General features: G+C 33.7%; 2 protein-coding genes across 14 annotated transcripts; both read right to left on the bottom strand.

The window, feature by feature from the left end:
* Positions 1-97: 97 nt before the first annotated feature.
* On the bottom strand, positions 98-6,915 carry LOC107962213 (potassium transporter 2-like). 13 transcript variants are annotated; one of them, XM_016898525.2, is made up of 10 exons: positions 6,384-6,915; positions 4,811-4,902; positions 4,387-4,621; positions 4,051-4,296; positions 3,921-3,974; positions 2,948-3,208; positions 2,310-2,362; positions 2,081-2,198; positions 1,607-1,861; positions 98-1,446 (listed from the first exon to the last, which is right to left on the bottom strand). In XM_016898525.2, the coding sequence occupies exons 2-10, from the start codon at positions 4,847-4,849 to the stop codon at positions 329-331; spliced, it is 2,379 nt and encodes a 792-aa protein (XP_016754014.1). In that variant the 5' UTR covers positions 4,850-4,902; positions 6,384-6,915; the 3' UTR covers positions 98-328.
* An 8,357-nt stretch (positions 6,916-15,272) lies between these two features.
* On the bottom strand, positions 15,273-16,705 carry LOC107962216 (expansin-A10). The gene is made up of 3 exons (XM_016898534.2): positions 16,392-16,705; positions 15,942-16,254; positions 15,273-15,843 (listed from the first exon to the last, which is right to left on the bottom strand). Exons 1-3 carry the CDS (start codon positions 16,534-16,536, stop codon positions 15,540-15,542), a joined length of 762 nt encoding a protein of 253 aa, XP_016754023.2. The 5' UTR covers positions 16,537-16,705; the 3' UTR covers positions 15,273-15,539.
* Between the last annotated feature and the right edge of the window lie 582 nt (positions 16,706-17,287).

Raw genomic sequence — 17,287 nt, 5'->3', positions numbered from 1 at the left:
TTTGCATTTTAGGTCAAGCACACAAGTATATAATAATCAGAAAATATCTTCACAAAAATTTCATGGCAGGGAATAAAGAATAATCAGACACCACATGTGGTAAGGAATAATTGCATCTTGTTAAAAGAGTCTGACGTGCAATTTGAGAATTTCGTGATAAAACTAATTTCATTTCTCTATTACATCGGATGTATGCACTTTAGCCTAACAAGCCGTGTGTGGACCGTGATGAAAGCAGGCGAATCTCTATTGGACCAGTTATATATATTTCTTTACAGGTCGGCCATATGCAACACGCAAAACTACCAAAACTACTTACATCAGAGGCTTACACCACATAAACCATGCCAACCTCTAGCAAAGATACTGGTGGCACCTTAAGTGCCACATCTGGTCCTCGGCAATTCCTTCTCAAGAAATTGTACCCAAAGTTAATGGCCAATCTCTTAAAAACAGATGATCCTTGCTTTGCTCGAACATGTGAGTGCCCTAGTATGAATGCAGTCCCGGCTTCTTGGGCTGCTAACAGATCTTGTAGCTCCTCTCGCAACTGCAACTCCATGTTGGTCCTCACATCAGATTCGGAGTCATCATCGATGGCAAATCTAACTCTTCTTTCAACGGCATGCACAGGCTCCATTTCAATGACATCTGTGACACTCTCTACTGTCGAGAATCCAATAGATACGCTTGCTGGTTGCATACTTTCCTCAATCTCATAAGCTGGTGTGCCAGAAAATGCAACTGTCCCTATCACGGCTAATCTACATTCACTTGTTGATTCGTTAGAGTGGGAAACATCCTCCTCAGAATGGGGACTGTGCTGGCTTCGATGCCAATCATAGTGAATGAAATCAGCCAGTTTGGAAACTAGCTCCGATTCAAAAGAATCAACATCCTGATGCACATCTCGGTACCCATAACGAACAATGCACCTATAAGACCGATGAGCAGCCGGACCCACACGGCCCACAAGATAGCGCTCAGCTGGGGGCACAAATGGAACAGGTACTGATTTTACACACACGAAGACAAGGACACAATGGAAGGCAGGAAGGTTTGTGACAAAACGAGAGAAGTTGGCAGGGATTCCAGAGGTGAGATCGGTAAAAACTAAACCAATACCCGGTACTCGAGCAATTCCTAAGCTTGGACCCAATGCTAATAGCCATTCTAGTGATACCTTATTGTGGAGATCGAATTCATATTTCTTGATGGTTGCATAATGCCAAACAAACATGATTGTCATAAGGAAAAGGGCCAAGAGAATAGGGAGCCAAGCCCCTTCAGTGAACTTGGTGAGTGAAGCTGAGAAGTAAAGCAACTCAATAGAACCAAAGAAAAGAAGAAAGAAAAGAGCCACAATAGGGGGTTTGTGCCAACAGAGGATAATAACCAGGGATGTGAGACATGTCGTCACCAACATCACAGTCATCACTGCCAATCCTGAAACAAATAAGAACACATTTGTAATGCATCAAACTTCGCTGTTACCCCAAAGCAGAAAGGTCTTCCTTACAACCATTTCCAAAGAATAAGAAGAAGGAAACTATTTTAATAATATATTGGAATGCTTTTATAGGCTGCACATGAAGTTTAACCTTACCTGATGCATTCCCCATGTGTTTTGTGTCTCTAAAGCCAATAGTCACAGCAATGCAGAGGATCATGAGCACCCAATTGATTTCAGGGATATAAATCTGGCCATGTATCTTGTCAGAGGTGTGAATGACCTTCACTCTAGGGAAACAACTAAGTGACTGGCTCTGATTGATTATGGAGAATGTTCCACTAATGATTGCTTGGCTTCCCACGACAGAAGCAAGAATTGCTATTATGAGCACAGGCCATCTCACACTTTCTGTACAGTACATAAAAACAATTAAGCAATCAAGTTTATTGGTCTGTAACCATGAACTTAGACATGTACTGTAGCCTACAGTGTGAAATTGCATTCCCTTTTAGGTTGGATAGATACATGACACAGTTTGTCATTTGCACTTTTCTCTTTTACAGATCTCTATTTTCATCAGTCAGCTTCCTACCATTTTTTATTGCATTCAGAACAGATGAGGTATACCTGGAACTGAGACATAGAAGCTGATTTGGTAACTCGTATGATGATGTTGAGACAAGTAAGCAGCTTGGCCCATGTATGCCAATATAAGAGCTGGATAAACCAGAAAGGTAAAAGCAGTCTGTAGCAAGACAACGTTAAATTTCACTTTAGCAGCTAGTTTTGAACTCACATGAATAGGATAACACATTAGTATCAAATCAAAACATGGAAGAGGATTCATGTCAGTTACCTGAATTGCAGAATAAGAGAAGTGACCAAGATCAGCAAACATCGCCTCAGACCCTGCATGGATGGCATTTATTGGTTCGACAGTTGTCACAATGAGACAAACTCAAGGTATTGGTATTAGTTATCCATATACAGCTACTTTTTGGGAAGACTTTCAGATGGTCTAGTAATGATTTAGCTCGTAGAAGAAAGAAACGGATAGAATACAGATTTATTGTTATCTGGTGTATTGCTACTATTATAGCCTTGAAAATTAAAGCATGCTAGATGTTCTACTCAAAATGATAGGAGTCCTTCCTTGAGCATCATGTGAGTAAAACTTTTGAAGTTACAATCTAGTCATATCAACTTATATGGATATTCACTAGCAGGTTAAATCTATGATAAATGTTGAAAGGCTGCCCCACTTGCCAAAAATACTAGATCTACTATCATCAGATAATGATTTATCGACTGTGAATTAACCTTTGGCATGAGCAAAAATAACTAATGTCCCAGACATGGATTATTTTGAGGAAGGAGATTATACTGAACATAAAAACTGTGATGTGTACAAAAGGTGCAAACCAACATGAAAATTTATCTCATGTATGTACGTAAATATGTGTAAATGTGTCTGTATGTATATTGCAAAGTCACCTGTTATGCAGAGCAGTATGCCTCCCAAGGACATCCATCCACCTTTCCTTGTCTTCTTCAAGAACTTGAACATGTAATATGGAGAAAGAGCTTGATAGACATGCGGGTTCCAGTAGATTATATTATATATCCCAAGGGAACTTATGCATAGTAGCCATGTTAACACAATCGGAGCAAAGAAAAATCCGACTCTATGCGTGCCATAGTGTTGAAGAGCAAAAAGACACACCAAAATGAAGCAAGTGATTGGAATAACTGCATCTGTAAATGAAGGCAAGAAATTAAGAAGTGATAGGAAATTAGAGCAAACACAAGAATTAACTATGCATATGTTTAAACTAAGTATAGCAACAGATAAAATTAGCCATACCATTGAAATAAAACAGGAGTAAATGTCTCTGTCTCGAAAACAATTGACCAACAGAATATGTTTTATTTCCACCTTAAGTTATTGTAAATCATGCAGAAAAGCACGATCATGTACAGAATTCTTTTCAGGAATATCACAACTTCAATATTTTCCTTTTTCTTTTACTTTACTTCACAAAAAGTAAAAAACTACCAATTCAACCATTCCAGCAATCTTATGAAACTACCATTTCGAAAAACAGATGGAAGAGGAACAGATAAGAACAAAAGAAAGGATATGGTAATTCCAGACCACAACATGCTCTTGAATGGTCCCAGCGGGCCGATTGGTTTTTCTTCACTAACTACAAGCGAATGACAAATAGAAGGAAGCACCAAGCTTATTACTTAATTATTTTTGTTAAATTTCAGGGTGTCAACTTCGCTTAAAAAGACAGCCATGGTCCATGGTTGAAAGTTAATACAAACACCATAGGCCTTATACCTGTCTCCCTTGTTCTTGCCCTTTCTCCACAACAAGGGACATGAATGTCACTCCAAATGCAAATGGAAATTGTTTAATAATCAGGAAATTAAACCTGCTGTTTACACTTGAGGAGCTTACACTGGTGATGTTCCTTGGACATGGACAACTCAAGGCCAGACACAGCAGAGAAAACTGCATATATATTAATTAGTCAGTGACTGAGAAAACTCATTCGCAAATTTAAGCAACTGACTGCTAAGAGGTTTACCAGAAATTGCTGGAGTGAGAACTCCATCTCCAATTACCATACAAGTACCAAGAAGAACCAAGATTAACAAAGCGGTGTGCAAGACCTTATGCTTCTCAAGGTACAGTTTTACTCCTGAACTACTATTTTTCTCGGGATGGTGCTCAAGTTTATACGTAGAGAGTGCTTCATCAGCGACCTGTCTGTTGGGCAGAAGACTAACTCTTGCATGTCGGCATATCAGAGAATATAATGCAAAAGTACCTCCTGCAAAAACCAAAACCATGAATTGTAAAAGCAAAATACTTCAATATAACAGGTAAAGGATATCAACGATACAACTGTTTAAATGCTTACCCTCTCCGTTGTCATCTGCTCGAAGAACCACAAACACATACTTGAATAAGGGGACTAAAGTAAGGGTCCAGAAGACAAAGGATAGAACACCAAAAATCTCTTCATTTGTCTCCGAATGTTGAATGTCTTCAGCAAATGTACTTTTGTAGACATAAAGAGGAGAAGTACTCAGGTCCCCATAAACTACACCAAGACTTTGGTACGCTAAAAGCAATGAGGTCCTCCAAGAATTCTTCTGCAACAAAATTCCAAAATAAGCAACTCTCCTACAAGTCAGCTAAGTAACCGAAAAACACACCAATTAATAACTGCATAAATCTTTCTACCATGGAATCTAAGTCTGCATGATCCTACAAATCAAAATCTTAATAACCAATAACGTCGACCAGTTGTCCAGTATATGCGTTTTGAAAGATAAACAAACCTTTGAAGTATCCAAGGACTTCCCAAACTCAGGATCCATGACAATTAAGCCTCAATCTCCAGCCTGAGTTTCTTTCAAGAGAAGAGAATAAGCTGCAGATTAACATTGAAACAATATACCAAAAAGTTAAAAGTCGCACAATCCAACATGATGAAATTGAAAGAAAGAAAGAATAAAATAAAACCAATGAAGTCTGAAGATGAAATTTCCAAAGATATCCACGCATATCTCTACTTTACACACCCGCAAATAGAGGAGATAAAAAGCATGTCACATTCACCTCACATGGTTTCCATACCTCTATAAAATCCCCCCACCAAACTCATTGAAAACCATGCGCATCTTTACAATAAAATCTCACAAAAAGGAAGATAACATGGAGCCAAGTGACACCCTAGATTCCATTTACTACAACACTTATGGGAACCTTAAAAAAGGATTGGAGCTCAACTTCACTGGAATTCTGGAGACAGATCCTTAAATGCACAAGGACCCTCATTTATTCCTTCCCATTTCTTTTATATAAAAATAGTTTTTTTCTTTTTCTTTTTTTTTTCTGGTTGATGAAAAGTAGAAGAAATGGTTCTTAGTTTTTAATAAAAAAACCAAACTTTGAACACCGTGACACCACTTTTAACCCATAAAGGACAAAGAAGAAGATAAAACAAGATAATTGTGACATAAATAAAAACATATGTATACATACAATACAATACAAGCAAGCAAAATGCAAGAGCGTTTTTTCTACAGTCCGTAAAAGAGAAGGGAACAAAGGAAGAGAATCTTTGAATGATGGCAACGAGAGAAGGCACAGTCACGTGATTCAACGACAGTTACATTTACAAACACGATAATATCACAACTACAACAATCAAGCAAGTCCCCACGGAAATAAAGCTGATTTGAAGGACCATCTTTTTTTTATTTATCAGCTTTATCAATACACACCCACACATATATATGTATATATTATTATTATAACTTACCCCACAACACAACCCCCTCTCTTTCCCAAATTCCTACTAACTCACTTATACCAAACCTTTCATTTTATCTTCCTTAATAAAACTGGGAAACTGTTTTGTGGCAGTTAAATTAAAGGTGAAGTTGTGGTTTTTAATTAATGGAGTTTGGTAGTAACTCAAAAGCAGATGATAAGGAAAAAAAAAAACAAACCTAATTTACTTTGGACCAATGTGATTCAAATGCACTAACTCACTACCCTTTCCTATCTAAAATCCAACTCATCACTATTCACTGATCAGCTTCTTCTTTTTTTAACTATCTGTTTTGGATACACCTAAGTGGGACTTCTTCCCTTTTGCAGACCCACTTATTCCATATCGACATTTTGGCTAAACCAGCCTTTTTCATTACATCATCTTCCACTATGTTACAGAATCTAGCTTTTAAGATTAGTTAACACTTACTACCATTTTTTTTTTCAATATTAAAACTTCATTACTGGAAACAGCTGTAGCAGCACCTCCCTTAGATGATAGGTATCACCCCATTAATCCAATACGACCAAAAACGAAATAAAAATGCAACCTTTGCTGAAAAAAAAACTTACCTGAGTCTTATCTTTCTTTACTAATTTCTTCTGGCAAATCAGTGGCTACCAAATGGAAACCTTGTTGCATTTAAGCACTAGAGTCTGGAAAAAAGCTTGGAACTTTTTAATAAAGGAGCTGAAGTGATGCTTTAGGATTGAAGGCAGCAGCAAAGAGTGGCTGTTTTGGAGGGATTTGAAGGTTAAATGAACAGACCAAAAGCTATTAAAGTTGTGTACCAACCGACCATGGCGAATGTTGCTCAGTAAAAGACGAATTAAACTTAATATATATTGATATATATATGTATATAGCGTTGATTAGAGAACGTGAGCAGAAGAAGCTATAGACATTTGATTCTGTGAAAATGGATTAATATAAATCTGTAGTAGATAAAAAAAAAGACATCACATGAGCGGGAATATTGGCACCTTAACAAGAATCGTTGATCTAAAGAAAAAAACTATAGTCTTTGGACTTTGGTGTTTCCCATGTAATATAGTGGTGAAATGTAAATCAATGAGTTCAAGACAACAGCTTAACTGCATGAAAAGAATGTTTTTTTTTTAAATTTTTTAATTTTTTTATTTTCATCCCAAATAGAAAGGCATACCCCATGTTCTAGAGCATTAATAACTTTTAATTGCTTTCCATGTCTTGTTTTTGTAAATATATGAACCTAAGCCCAATGCAAACTTCATTGTAATATTAAATTCAAGCATTACCATATAAATGAAGTTTTTTTTAAGTACAAAAATAAGTAGATAATTTGATTAAAAAAGTAACAGCTAGCAGACAATTAAAGTGGGGTTAAGAAAATGAATGGTGGTGAGAGAAACTTTACCAGTAGTGTAGCTTTAGCCTCTTGCCCTTTGGGGTAGGTTACACAAAGGATGGGACCAGGTTTGACAAATATTAAGATAAAAATGATTGATGAATGGCGTTTTCATTGGTAGGTGAAGTATGGTTCTCAGTCAGTTTCAGCTTTGAAATCACTTGTATTTTGTGTTTGCTGTCATTGGAAATTATGCTAAGGATATGTTAAAAATAAAACAATCTTAACCAAAGAAGGTCTTCTACTATGTTGGAAGCTATAGGACCCTTTGAAGTATATTTTAACTCAAAGTTAATGATGTATTTAGTAATTGATTTCTCCATTACGCTTCTAAAAAACAACAGTAATGCATGGAGAAGCCTTTTACACCAACTCCCGAAATTAACAGGAAAAGCTGGAATGGCTTTTTATAAAAAGACAAACAAATGAGTCAGATGATAGAACTCAATTCAAAGACAAATTGGTAAGCATGGAACCTAGCTTCAACACCTTTGTGTTGAAGCATCCAATGTGAATATAGTCAACAATAACCGGTAAAAGTATCATGGATATTCTTACATTTTGTTCTCTTTACTTAAAAAAATTAATAAATTAATCCTTACGTATTAAATTAAAGAATAAATTGCTATTTCGGTTAAAATTTTCCATCTTTTATAAGTCAACATGAATATGCCACGTGTAACTATCTTTAATAAAAATTGTGCGAACAAAAATTGGAAAAGTTTCTTTTTTTTGGTAAAAAAATTTAGGTAAAAAGAAGTTACTGCAATTAGGGGTTAGAGCCTATCACCAACCTTATAGAAGGTTAAACTTTTCAGCTTCCAAAAGAAACTGTATCTAATTATTCTTGCCTAGATTTTTCTATAGCTATAATTGTCATTGATTATTGCAACCAAATAGCCATGGCCCATATGTACTAACAAAATTAACCTTCCCTGCAAGCAATGCAACTTGTTCTATCAAGTGTATATATATCATTCTTTGGATCAAATACAGCTCAAGAATTTCAACTGTGCTACATGACATAATCTTTAAATGTGGTAGGGTTTAGGGTTAACTGTCAACTGAAAATTGGAGAAAGCAATGAGGCTGAGAGCCTGCCATGGCAGGCAAGATGAAGCAGCCTGGACATGTTGGTATCACAAATATCTTTCCTATTTTGTTTCCATTCTCCACTTTAAGGCTTTGAACTGTCCAAATTGCATATAATTATCAAATCAAAACTTGAAGCCCAAATTGAAAATTTGTCCAGTCTTGAGCAGGAAACTTGTTAAGAAAGGAGTTTGGAAATGGGAAATTGCCTTTCTCCATCAGCCCATCCCATGCATGAGCATAGTAGTAGCTTAATGTGTACGTACACATAGCTTAACTCGTTTTATAGTATTACTTTTCAGGCTGCTACAGATATAAACTTGACCATCAAGTTGTTCAAGTAATAATAAGAGATAACAGCTAATCTATGGAGTACAAAAATTTGTACCTAAAAAGACTAGTGATGAGCATTGCTTGGGACATGGGAATTTGCAGAAACAAGACCTTTTAATTGTGAAAACTAAGCAAGTGAAGTAGTTGCGAGTCTCTTTGTCTAAAAGCAAGCAATATAGGAGTAGAATTACCCATGATGTTAACTTCTAAATAACACAATCCTTAGGCATGCAAAACCAGGTGGGACAAGGTCTTAGCAATCTTTGCCTTTGAGTTGCTAATCAGATCGTGTCAAAATCATTGATGTTTTGTCTTCTAAACCACATCACTTTTCATGTTCAGAATTCAAATTAAAGCCACCCTCATTACATAAATGTTTTGACTATAAATGACTCAACTTTATTTTGTCTATAGTTTACTGTCTTGACAATAAAAAACACACAAGTATAAATAATGTGTATTAACAAGGAATAGATATGAATATATATAGAGAGATAAGAACTAGAAAAGAAAATATGGAAGAAAAACGAAAAAACAACAAGAAGAAGAAGAAGCTTGAGAACATGGCATGGGACTATCAACTGATAGCACTGACTTCAATGACCAATTCCTGGGCTTGGAACATCACCTTGTCTTCTGTAGAAACCATTGTAATCATAATCATCGGGGCTTGGAACATATCCTGAATAATCTTGCTTCTCTAGAACCCTTCTTGTTCTTGTTAATTCCATCTGGCATGCAGGATCACAAGTACTCCAACTAAACCTGCTGCTGGTAACCATAATGGACGACAAAACCAGTGCTGCAACCAAAAACAAGTGAAGAAAACTGGGTTTCATGATCAGCTCCTTCTTTGCCATTTCACAAACTGAGCAGTTTCGGATTAAGATGAACAAGTTTTGAAGAAAGCTATACCCATCTAAATATTTTATAGGGCACTTACTTGGTAGCATCATGATTATAATGAGATAAAATAGTATTATTAGGTTCATGGAAAGTAGGGTCAGACCATGGAATTTGATCATAAAGTAAGAAAAATTTTATCACTTTTTCTTTGTTGTTTTTGGTTTTAATTTATGTGAAGAAGACTACAGATGTCAACTTTATATGATGATTAATGAGTACTTGCTGTCGTTTGACTACAGCAAAATCCCTGACCTGATGTGAACCAAGTTCAGCTCACTTTTGACAAATGAAGCACATGAACCCAGTCCACCAAGGGAATGGTAGGACGAAGAGGTCAACATATAGGCTCCAACCCTAAGTCTCAACTCTGCATTCCACAACCTAACATTACACCCCCATCCCTCAAGAATCAAACCATTCTCCCTCACTTCCTATATAAGTGTTTTGTGGCCAAGTTTTTTGCAAATGATGATATTATACAAAAACTTCCAAACTAACAATATTTCTCCAATCAAGTGGAGAAAGTTTCATGATTTTTCTCATACTAGCATTCAACCAAATCAACATTTTTCTTTTCTTTTGAGGAACAACAATATATTGAATAGTGGCACACTATAATTGTTTTGGGTTGGAGTTTGAAACAAAGAATATTTTCATCTTTACAATAATAAATGATATGAAGGGCAGTTGGGATCAATATAATTAACTCATGTATCGCGCAAAAAAAAACTAGTATATATCTCCACAATTGTACATTAATTTTATTTACTAAAGGATCCAGTAAAGTTTGACATACTAACTGACAATACAAAATGTTATTTAAGTTTAACTCACTCATTAAGTTACAACATCATTCCTATATATTAACTAGATCACTCTTCCCACTAAGACTTTCTCCTCGAAAGCTTAGTTATTAACTGAACATAAAGAAAAAGTTTGACTAGAATGTATTTACATTAAAATAGATTTCTTAAAATAAACAAAATAAGTGCGAAGTGTTCTCTTGTCACTTGTACAATAACAAGAACAAATCTTTTCTCTTAAATAGGCGTATATTGACTTTAGTCAATATGAACCTCAATCTCCTTGAATTATGCTCAAGTGGATCTTCAATATAGAATCAAATAACATAGATCTTTTAAGAATAGACTTATTACTGAAAAGATCTTTTTAATTAAAGAAATTTAATTACACCAAAGTCTGTAATAAAAATTCAAAACATTGTTACTAACCAAGATTTTTGGTAAAAAAGATGCCAACAAATATGATAAGTTGCACAGCAACCCAGTTGCAATTGACGTTGCATCCGGGATATGCAAACTAATATTGACCAAAAATACAGAATCCATCTCGATTAAAATGATCTTTTACCCAACACTCCCCTTAATTCAATCCGTTAGCCATGAAAATAAATTATGAAATTAATCATTAATTCAATAGAAAAGATAGCATTAATAAAAGAAAACATAGTAACATAGTAATATGGCAAGCAGCTCCAACACTCATTCTTTTGAGTACATGCCCATAAAAGTGCATGAGTATACCAAACCAAAAAAATCAATAGACATCAACCACCACCCTTAGATTCATTTTACTTGCTTCATCAAGTAAATCGGTAAAACTTAACTGTCAAACTTGATCAACATTAACTAAACGAATGATGCATTAATTTTTTTAATTTTAAGAGCTCAATATTTTTTATACCATTAAGCCCCAAACTCAAAAGGTAATAAGCTTAACATGGCTTGGGCACCACTTCTGGTATATGCTTAAGATGGGCTTTGTAATAGTATAAATTATCCCTATTGATTTTTTGTACTACCTAAAATACCCCCATTAATCCCATGGCTCTTTTAGGAGTTGGTTTTCAGATTGATTGTATTAATTAATAAAATATACTATAACCTTTTTAAAGGTTTACCACTAAAATTTAAAAGTTCATCTTCATGTGCAAAATTGTCACTATATTTTAGGTGAAATTGAAAATTATCATTATGTTACACTTTAATTGATATTTACGATCGTGCTTATCAATTAAAAGTAAATTTACCACTATGTTTTAACTCTATATTAAAATTTTTTATTTTAATATTTATTTGATTAAATTTTTTTACTTGGTTTTAATTTAAAATAACTTGAAAAGTATTTAATTTTTTTTATTCTGTCTTAATATTTAACACCAGTACAACAATATAATGTAAAATTAATGAAAACTTTTATTTTATAATAATAAAAAAAGTAAATTTACTTTATATATATTATCATATTTCAAGTATTTGTTTCATTAATTTAAAAATTATAAGCTAATTTATTAATTTTTGATATTTTATAAATTAACTTTTTATTAACTATGGACAAAATTAATATTGAGTGATAGAATTTAATTAAAAAATGTAAATAAAAAAATGGATATATAGATGGATTGTGTTGTACTTGTCATGTGTTAATAGGATAAGTATGCCACATGTAAAAAAATTAAGACGTTAGTTGGGACTCTAAGACCTTATAATGAATATTATATATATATGATATAGATTAAGGGGGATATATCAAAGTTATACATGAATTATGATTTAATATTTAATTTGATACATGAACTTTAGTTTTATGCAATTTAATACATGAATATTAAATTAACACCATACTCGATGTAGTATCATTTTGAGATTACTTTTTGCATATACAAAAATTTTTATTTATCTAACATGAAAATTATTGGATTTATTTATTTTTAAATGTTTATAATTAAATCAAAATTAAAGTTTTATATGTACAATTGAAACAAATTAAAGTTTCATACAATGTGTAAATTTGATATTTACCTCTATAATTAACATTGATTGGATCCAACATTATTGCCTGATTAATGAAATATGATTTTTTTTTTTTGCAATGTTATGTTAAACTAAGTTATGGTAAGAGCTATTTTGCTCCATTGATTTGTTGTACATTAGGCATATCATTTATAAATATTTTATAGTCTAGGCCTTTTTTTTGGTTATTTTTATGTGTTTAAAATATTATAAAATTGTACAAAAAAAATTTACATGTTAATAATTTATTTAATATGGATTTTAGCATGTTGATATACTTATATTGTTTTCACGTTACTTATTTAATATGGATGATAAAATAAGACTCGTCAATTCGAAATTTTTTTATTCAATTCGATTGAACGCTCATCTTTATGTGTAAAGTTAATATACTTGTGGAGCTTGCATACATATGTGGATTAGAGAATGACAAGTAATTATGCCAATATACAAAATGAGGTTGAAAAGAATTTAACCTATTTTATATCTAAACTCACTGTGAATCAGTATGAGTGACCTTGGATTTTTGAAAAGAGTTATATTTTTGATTGATTTTAGGGATTCGGAGTGAATTCACAATCACCTTATTAATTGTTTATACAAATTTTTTAAGTTGAGAGATTGCGGATGATTCACCCTTAAAACGGAGAGCCATAAGATTGAATGGTGCTGGAAGTATTAAGGAAAAAGGAGAAGCTTGTAGCTCCTCGAAAAATGGGAGCTCTCCTATTAGAAAAGAAGGAAAATATGGGAAAAAAACCTTCGATTCTTTTCTTTTGGTTTTTTTGAAGTTTCACTAAATCAAATAGTATTATAACTCACAAATGCTTAACTGTGTATAGTGAAATTCAAACTTAAATATTCAAAACTTAAGACTTTAGCTATTGTTAATAATATCAATGCTTCGGGGATAATTCTTTCTTTTCCTTTTTCTTTCTTTTTCTTCTCATTCGAGAAAAGACTTGATCATAGGTGGGGTTAGGTCAAGCCGATATAAAATTTTAGGCTTATTTTCTAGGCCCAAGTTTGGCCTAACTCGAAAATTGGCTCAAAATTCTACCCAAATTCTAAACTCGAGACTGATTTAATCCGCCTGTATTAATATTTATATATAAAAAAATTAAAACATAATAGATCAAATACACTAAAAACATTAAAATAAATGTTTCTAAACAAATTAAAAATATATTAAAAAAATATTTATACTTAAATAACCCTAAAATAGTTGTAATTTAACAAGCAAATGCCTCTAAAATAGTAACAAAAGTAATAATAAAACAAAAATTATATAATAGCCAAACCAATAACAACAAAATAGTAACAATATAATAACGAAATAGTAGCAAAACAACAAAAAAAAAACAAATTAACTTATTTGGGTCGGGCTGGATCAGGTCCCATAAAAAAAATCTTATTCGAGGCTTGATCCATTTAGAAAATGAGCCTTATTTTTTTATTTAAACTTATTTTTTTTATTTATTTTTTTATTAAAATTCTTTTACTTTTTAAACGGATAGCTCAACCCATAAAATTTATTTGAGAATTTATATATACTTTTTTTTCTTGGGCTTATACATATAAATTGTAAAAGAGAAATAATCACAAATTTTAAATATAAATTGTAAAAGGGAAATAAACGAAAGCATGAACTTTTTTAAAGCTTGAGATTACGACTGAACCAGGGTTGGTCGGTTGAAGTAGTTAAGTCTTTTACCCGCAACACATGCCTTGCGTTAGGTACTCATTAGTATATTTCACAACAAACACGTGACACCGCCAATGGACCTACGTTAGTAAATCAGGACTATAGGGTAGTAATTTTTTTTGGTAAAAATATGTTTCTGACCCCTTTCTATTTTAATATTGAATAAATTGATTATTCTAGAAACAATTAGAGTAATTTAGTCTCTATCAATTTTAAAAGTGAGCAACTAAAGACAATTAATCATGACGTCAATATTTTTCGTCAATTGTTCGTATTTGGTACACTGGCAATGTCCCTTTTTTTACTTCACAAGCAGCTTTAAAAATTACCACATGTCTCTCTTTCTTTTTTAAAATATTTTAGTGCACAACCTTCTAGCCGAGTTTAAAAACTCCATTCACAATGTACTAAATATTTTCTTAAATTTTATTGGTATAATAACAAATTTAATCGCTGATATTTATATATTTTGTGTAAATATTATAAACTAAAATTGTTAAATAAAGACCAAATTGACAGAATATGTAAACTTTAAGAGATAAGTTTGTTGTAATACCAAAAAAAATATATTTAGAATTAACGAAAACACTGATTTACTGAAACATCAAAAATTAAAGGAATTAAAAAAAAAATTAATAACATTTTTTGCATAGCACATTATTACATGGTGGGAAAACATTATTACATAATAATTAGAAGCAAATATCAGTTTAAAGTATAAAAAGTTTTTTTTGTGTGTTTTAGCTCGATTGACATTGATATTGTTGTTAGTGTAAAAGGATGTGGGTTTGAGTGCGCTAAAATATATTATCCTCCTATTTAAGGATTGAGGAGGGACTATGAGTAGTTCTGAATATTATATCACAAAAAATGGATATAATAAGAATTTATAATGAAATTAATGTTCAAAAAGTAAAAATAATAGTGACAGTGAAATTAAATATTATAGTAATATTATAACGTAAGAGAAAAAGTAAACTAAACTCATTCTACCGCATATCCAGTAATGAAGTAGTAAAGTGGTGGTGTCTTTGTCCCTTGTAGATGCATTGAAGAATGAAAAAGTGGTTATATGGTGAAAACCAAGGAAATATGGCATGTGTTTGGATAGGAATTAAACCTTACATTAATAAGATTTTCTTGATTGGATAATTACAACTTTCCAATTTGTAATACAGACGAAGTTGGGATCAATAATCAAATCCATTCAACTTTGGAATTAAGAGAATAAAAATTTCACTTGATATTCATTCATGGCTATAATCAAACAAAAGCCAAAACAATGGAATATCACAATTCATATATATATATGTATGTAAAAATAAAAGGCGTAGCGGGTGCTAATAAACCACCTCAGCAATAGACAGGACAGCCACGTTGGGACTGAACCTCTCCTATACCTTCTTCCCCTGTTTCTCTGTCTGTCTCAAACAATGGCTATTACATTACATAACAAACAAATGTTGGAATTCCAGGCCTTTGCCCTGAAACTCTAAAACTGACCACCTTCAAAGGTTTGTCCAAACTGCCAATTTGCAGGTGCCACGTTGTAGCTGGTCACGGTCCTCCCATCACTTGTGGTTACTTGGAAAGACAGGCTTTGACCATTGAGGTAAGAGTTGCTCTGCCAGTTTTGACCCCAGTTTCTCGACATTGATTGCCATCCTGTCTTAGAGCCCTTGATTGACACAGCATGGACATCCCCAGCACCTGCGACGTTCGTGATGAGGACCAAGTTGAAGTAAGAGTGGCCGTTGATGGTAAACCTGATTCCTCCTTTCTTCATACAGGGGACTCTGTTTAGACCAACACAAATATTTTGTTAAGATGAATGAAATGAAAAGAAACAAAGCATTTATTCATGGATTTGGTCGAAAAGGGTGTTAAAGCTTACCTTCTGAATGAAATGGGAACAATTCCAGCGCGGTATTGAGCGATTTGCAAGAAGGCAGGCTCGGCCATGTCAAAGTGTTGGAGAGGAGGATTGCACCACCCACCATTGTCGTTGGACAATGCAAAGTTGGGGGGGCAGAAGTTGGTTGCAGTCACTATAATGGATCCGGGCAAGCACCATTTAGGGTCATTGTCACACTTCATTTCATAGCAAGAACCGCAGCTCAATCCATTGTTGAACAAGGCAGTGCTAAGTGCGGCAGTGTTAGTCCCATAGCCTTGGCTGTACAAATTGCCATATCCACAAGCACCTCCTGAAATAGCAGCAGCAGTAAGATTATAATGATTGGACTCTCAGTTTAAGTAAACTCAAAAAGTTGTAGTAGTAAGTGCACTTTGGAAAGTACACACTTGAACCCCACACGAAAAAGGTCCCTAAATAAAAACCTACCCATAGTGCCAGATGCATCACCACCACCATAGAATGTAGCATCACCACCTTGCCATCCACCACCGTAGTCACCATAGACGCTTGGAAGGCAAATGCAGATGAGGAAGAGCAGCAGAGAAGTTGCAGAAAATGCTGTGATTGTCATTCTGTTTATGAGTGGCGAAGGAGAAAGGGTAATTGATGTGTTTAGTGGTTGATGCTTTGTGACATAGGGATGGGAGAAAAAGGGGGTTTATATAGGAAATTAAATGACAGAAAAGGTGTAGGGGCGGTGATATGTGGAGTTCACGTCTCACGTTGCACATATAAAAGGGAGGCCACGAAAACATATTTTCAAGTCATTTACAAGTAGCAAAGACTGCACATGCAAATGTTCCAGTTAGACTACCAACCGCTAGGCCCCCACCCTCACATGCATTTATCTCATTATGGGGATTCACAATCACTTGTAAATTTTACCATTCCCTTTCTAAATTTGTTATATCTCTACTTCACTTCAAACAACTCGTGTTTGATAAAACATTGACAATTTTAACATTTAAATATATTTGACAACCTAAGACTTAAAGGCATACGTTGTTATCAATACAGGATGACGTGAATTCAAGTGTGTTAAAGCGTATTATTCTTCTATTTTATTTATGAGTTTTTTTTTTATTTTGTATTTGGTGCGGTGATGATATATGGGTTCATACAATAAATCATAGTAACATACTTAGAACTATCTATAGCCTCTCTCTAAACCTATAAATATGAGAATAATGCGCTTTATCGCACTTAAACCCACGCCTTCCTACATTGGTAACAATACCCATATCAATCAACTCTACCTACCTCATAGCTGATAGTTAATGTATAAATTTATAGTCAATAAATCAGTCTAATTTGGTAGGCTA

This window comes from Gossypium hirsutum, chromosome A05 (assembly GCF_007990345.1).
Source record: "Gossypium hirsutum isolate 1008001.06 chromosome A05, Gossypium_hirsutum_v2.1, whole genome shotgun sequence".
In the NCBI taxonomy this organism is placed as follows: Eukaryota; Viridiplantae; Streptophyta; class Magnoliopsida; order Malvales; family Malvaceae; genus Gossypium; species Gossypium hirsutum.
The sequence above is the reverse complement of the archived record's forward strand: the minus strand, read 5'-3'. Positions and strand labels throughout refer to the sequence as shown.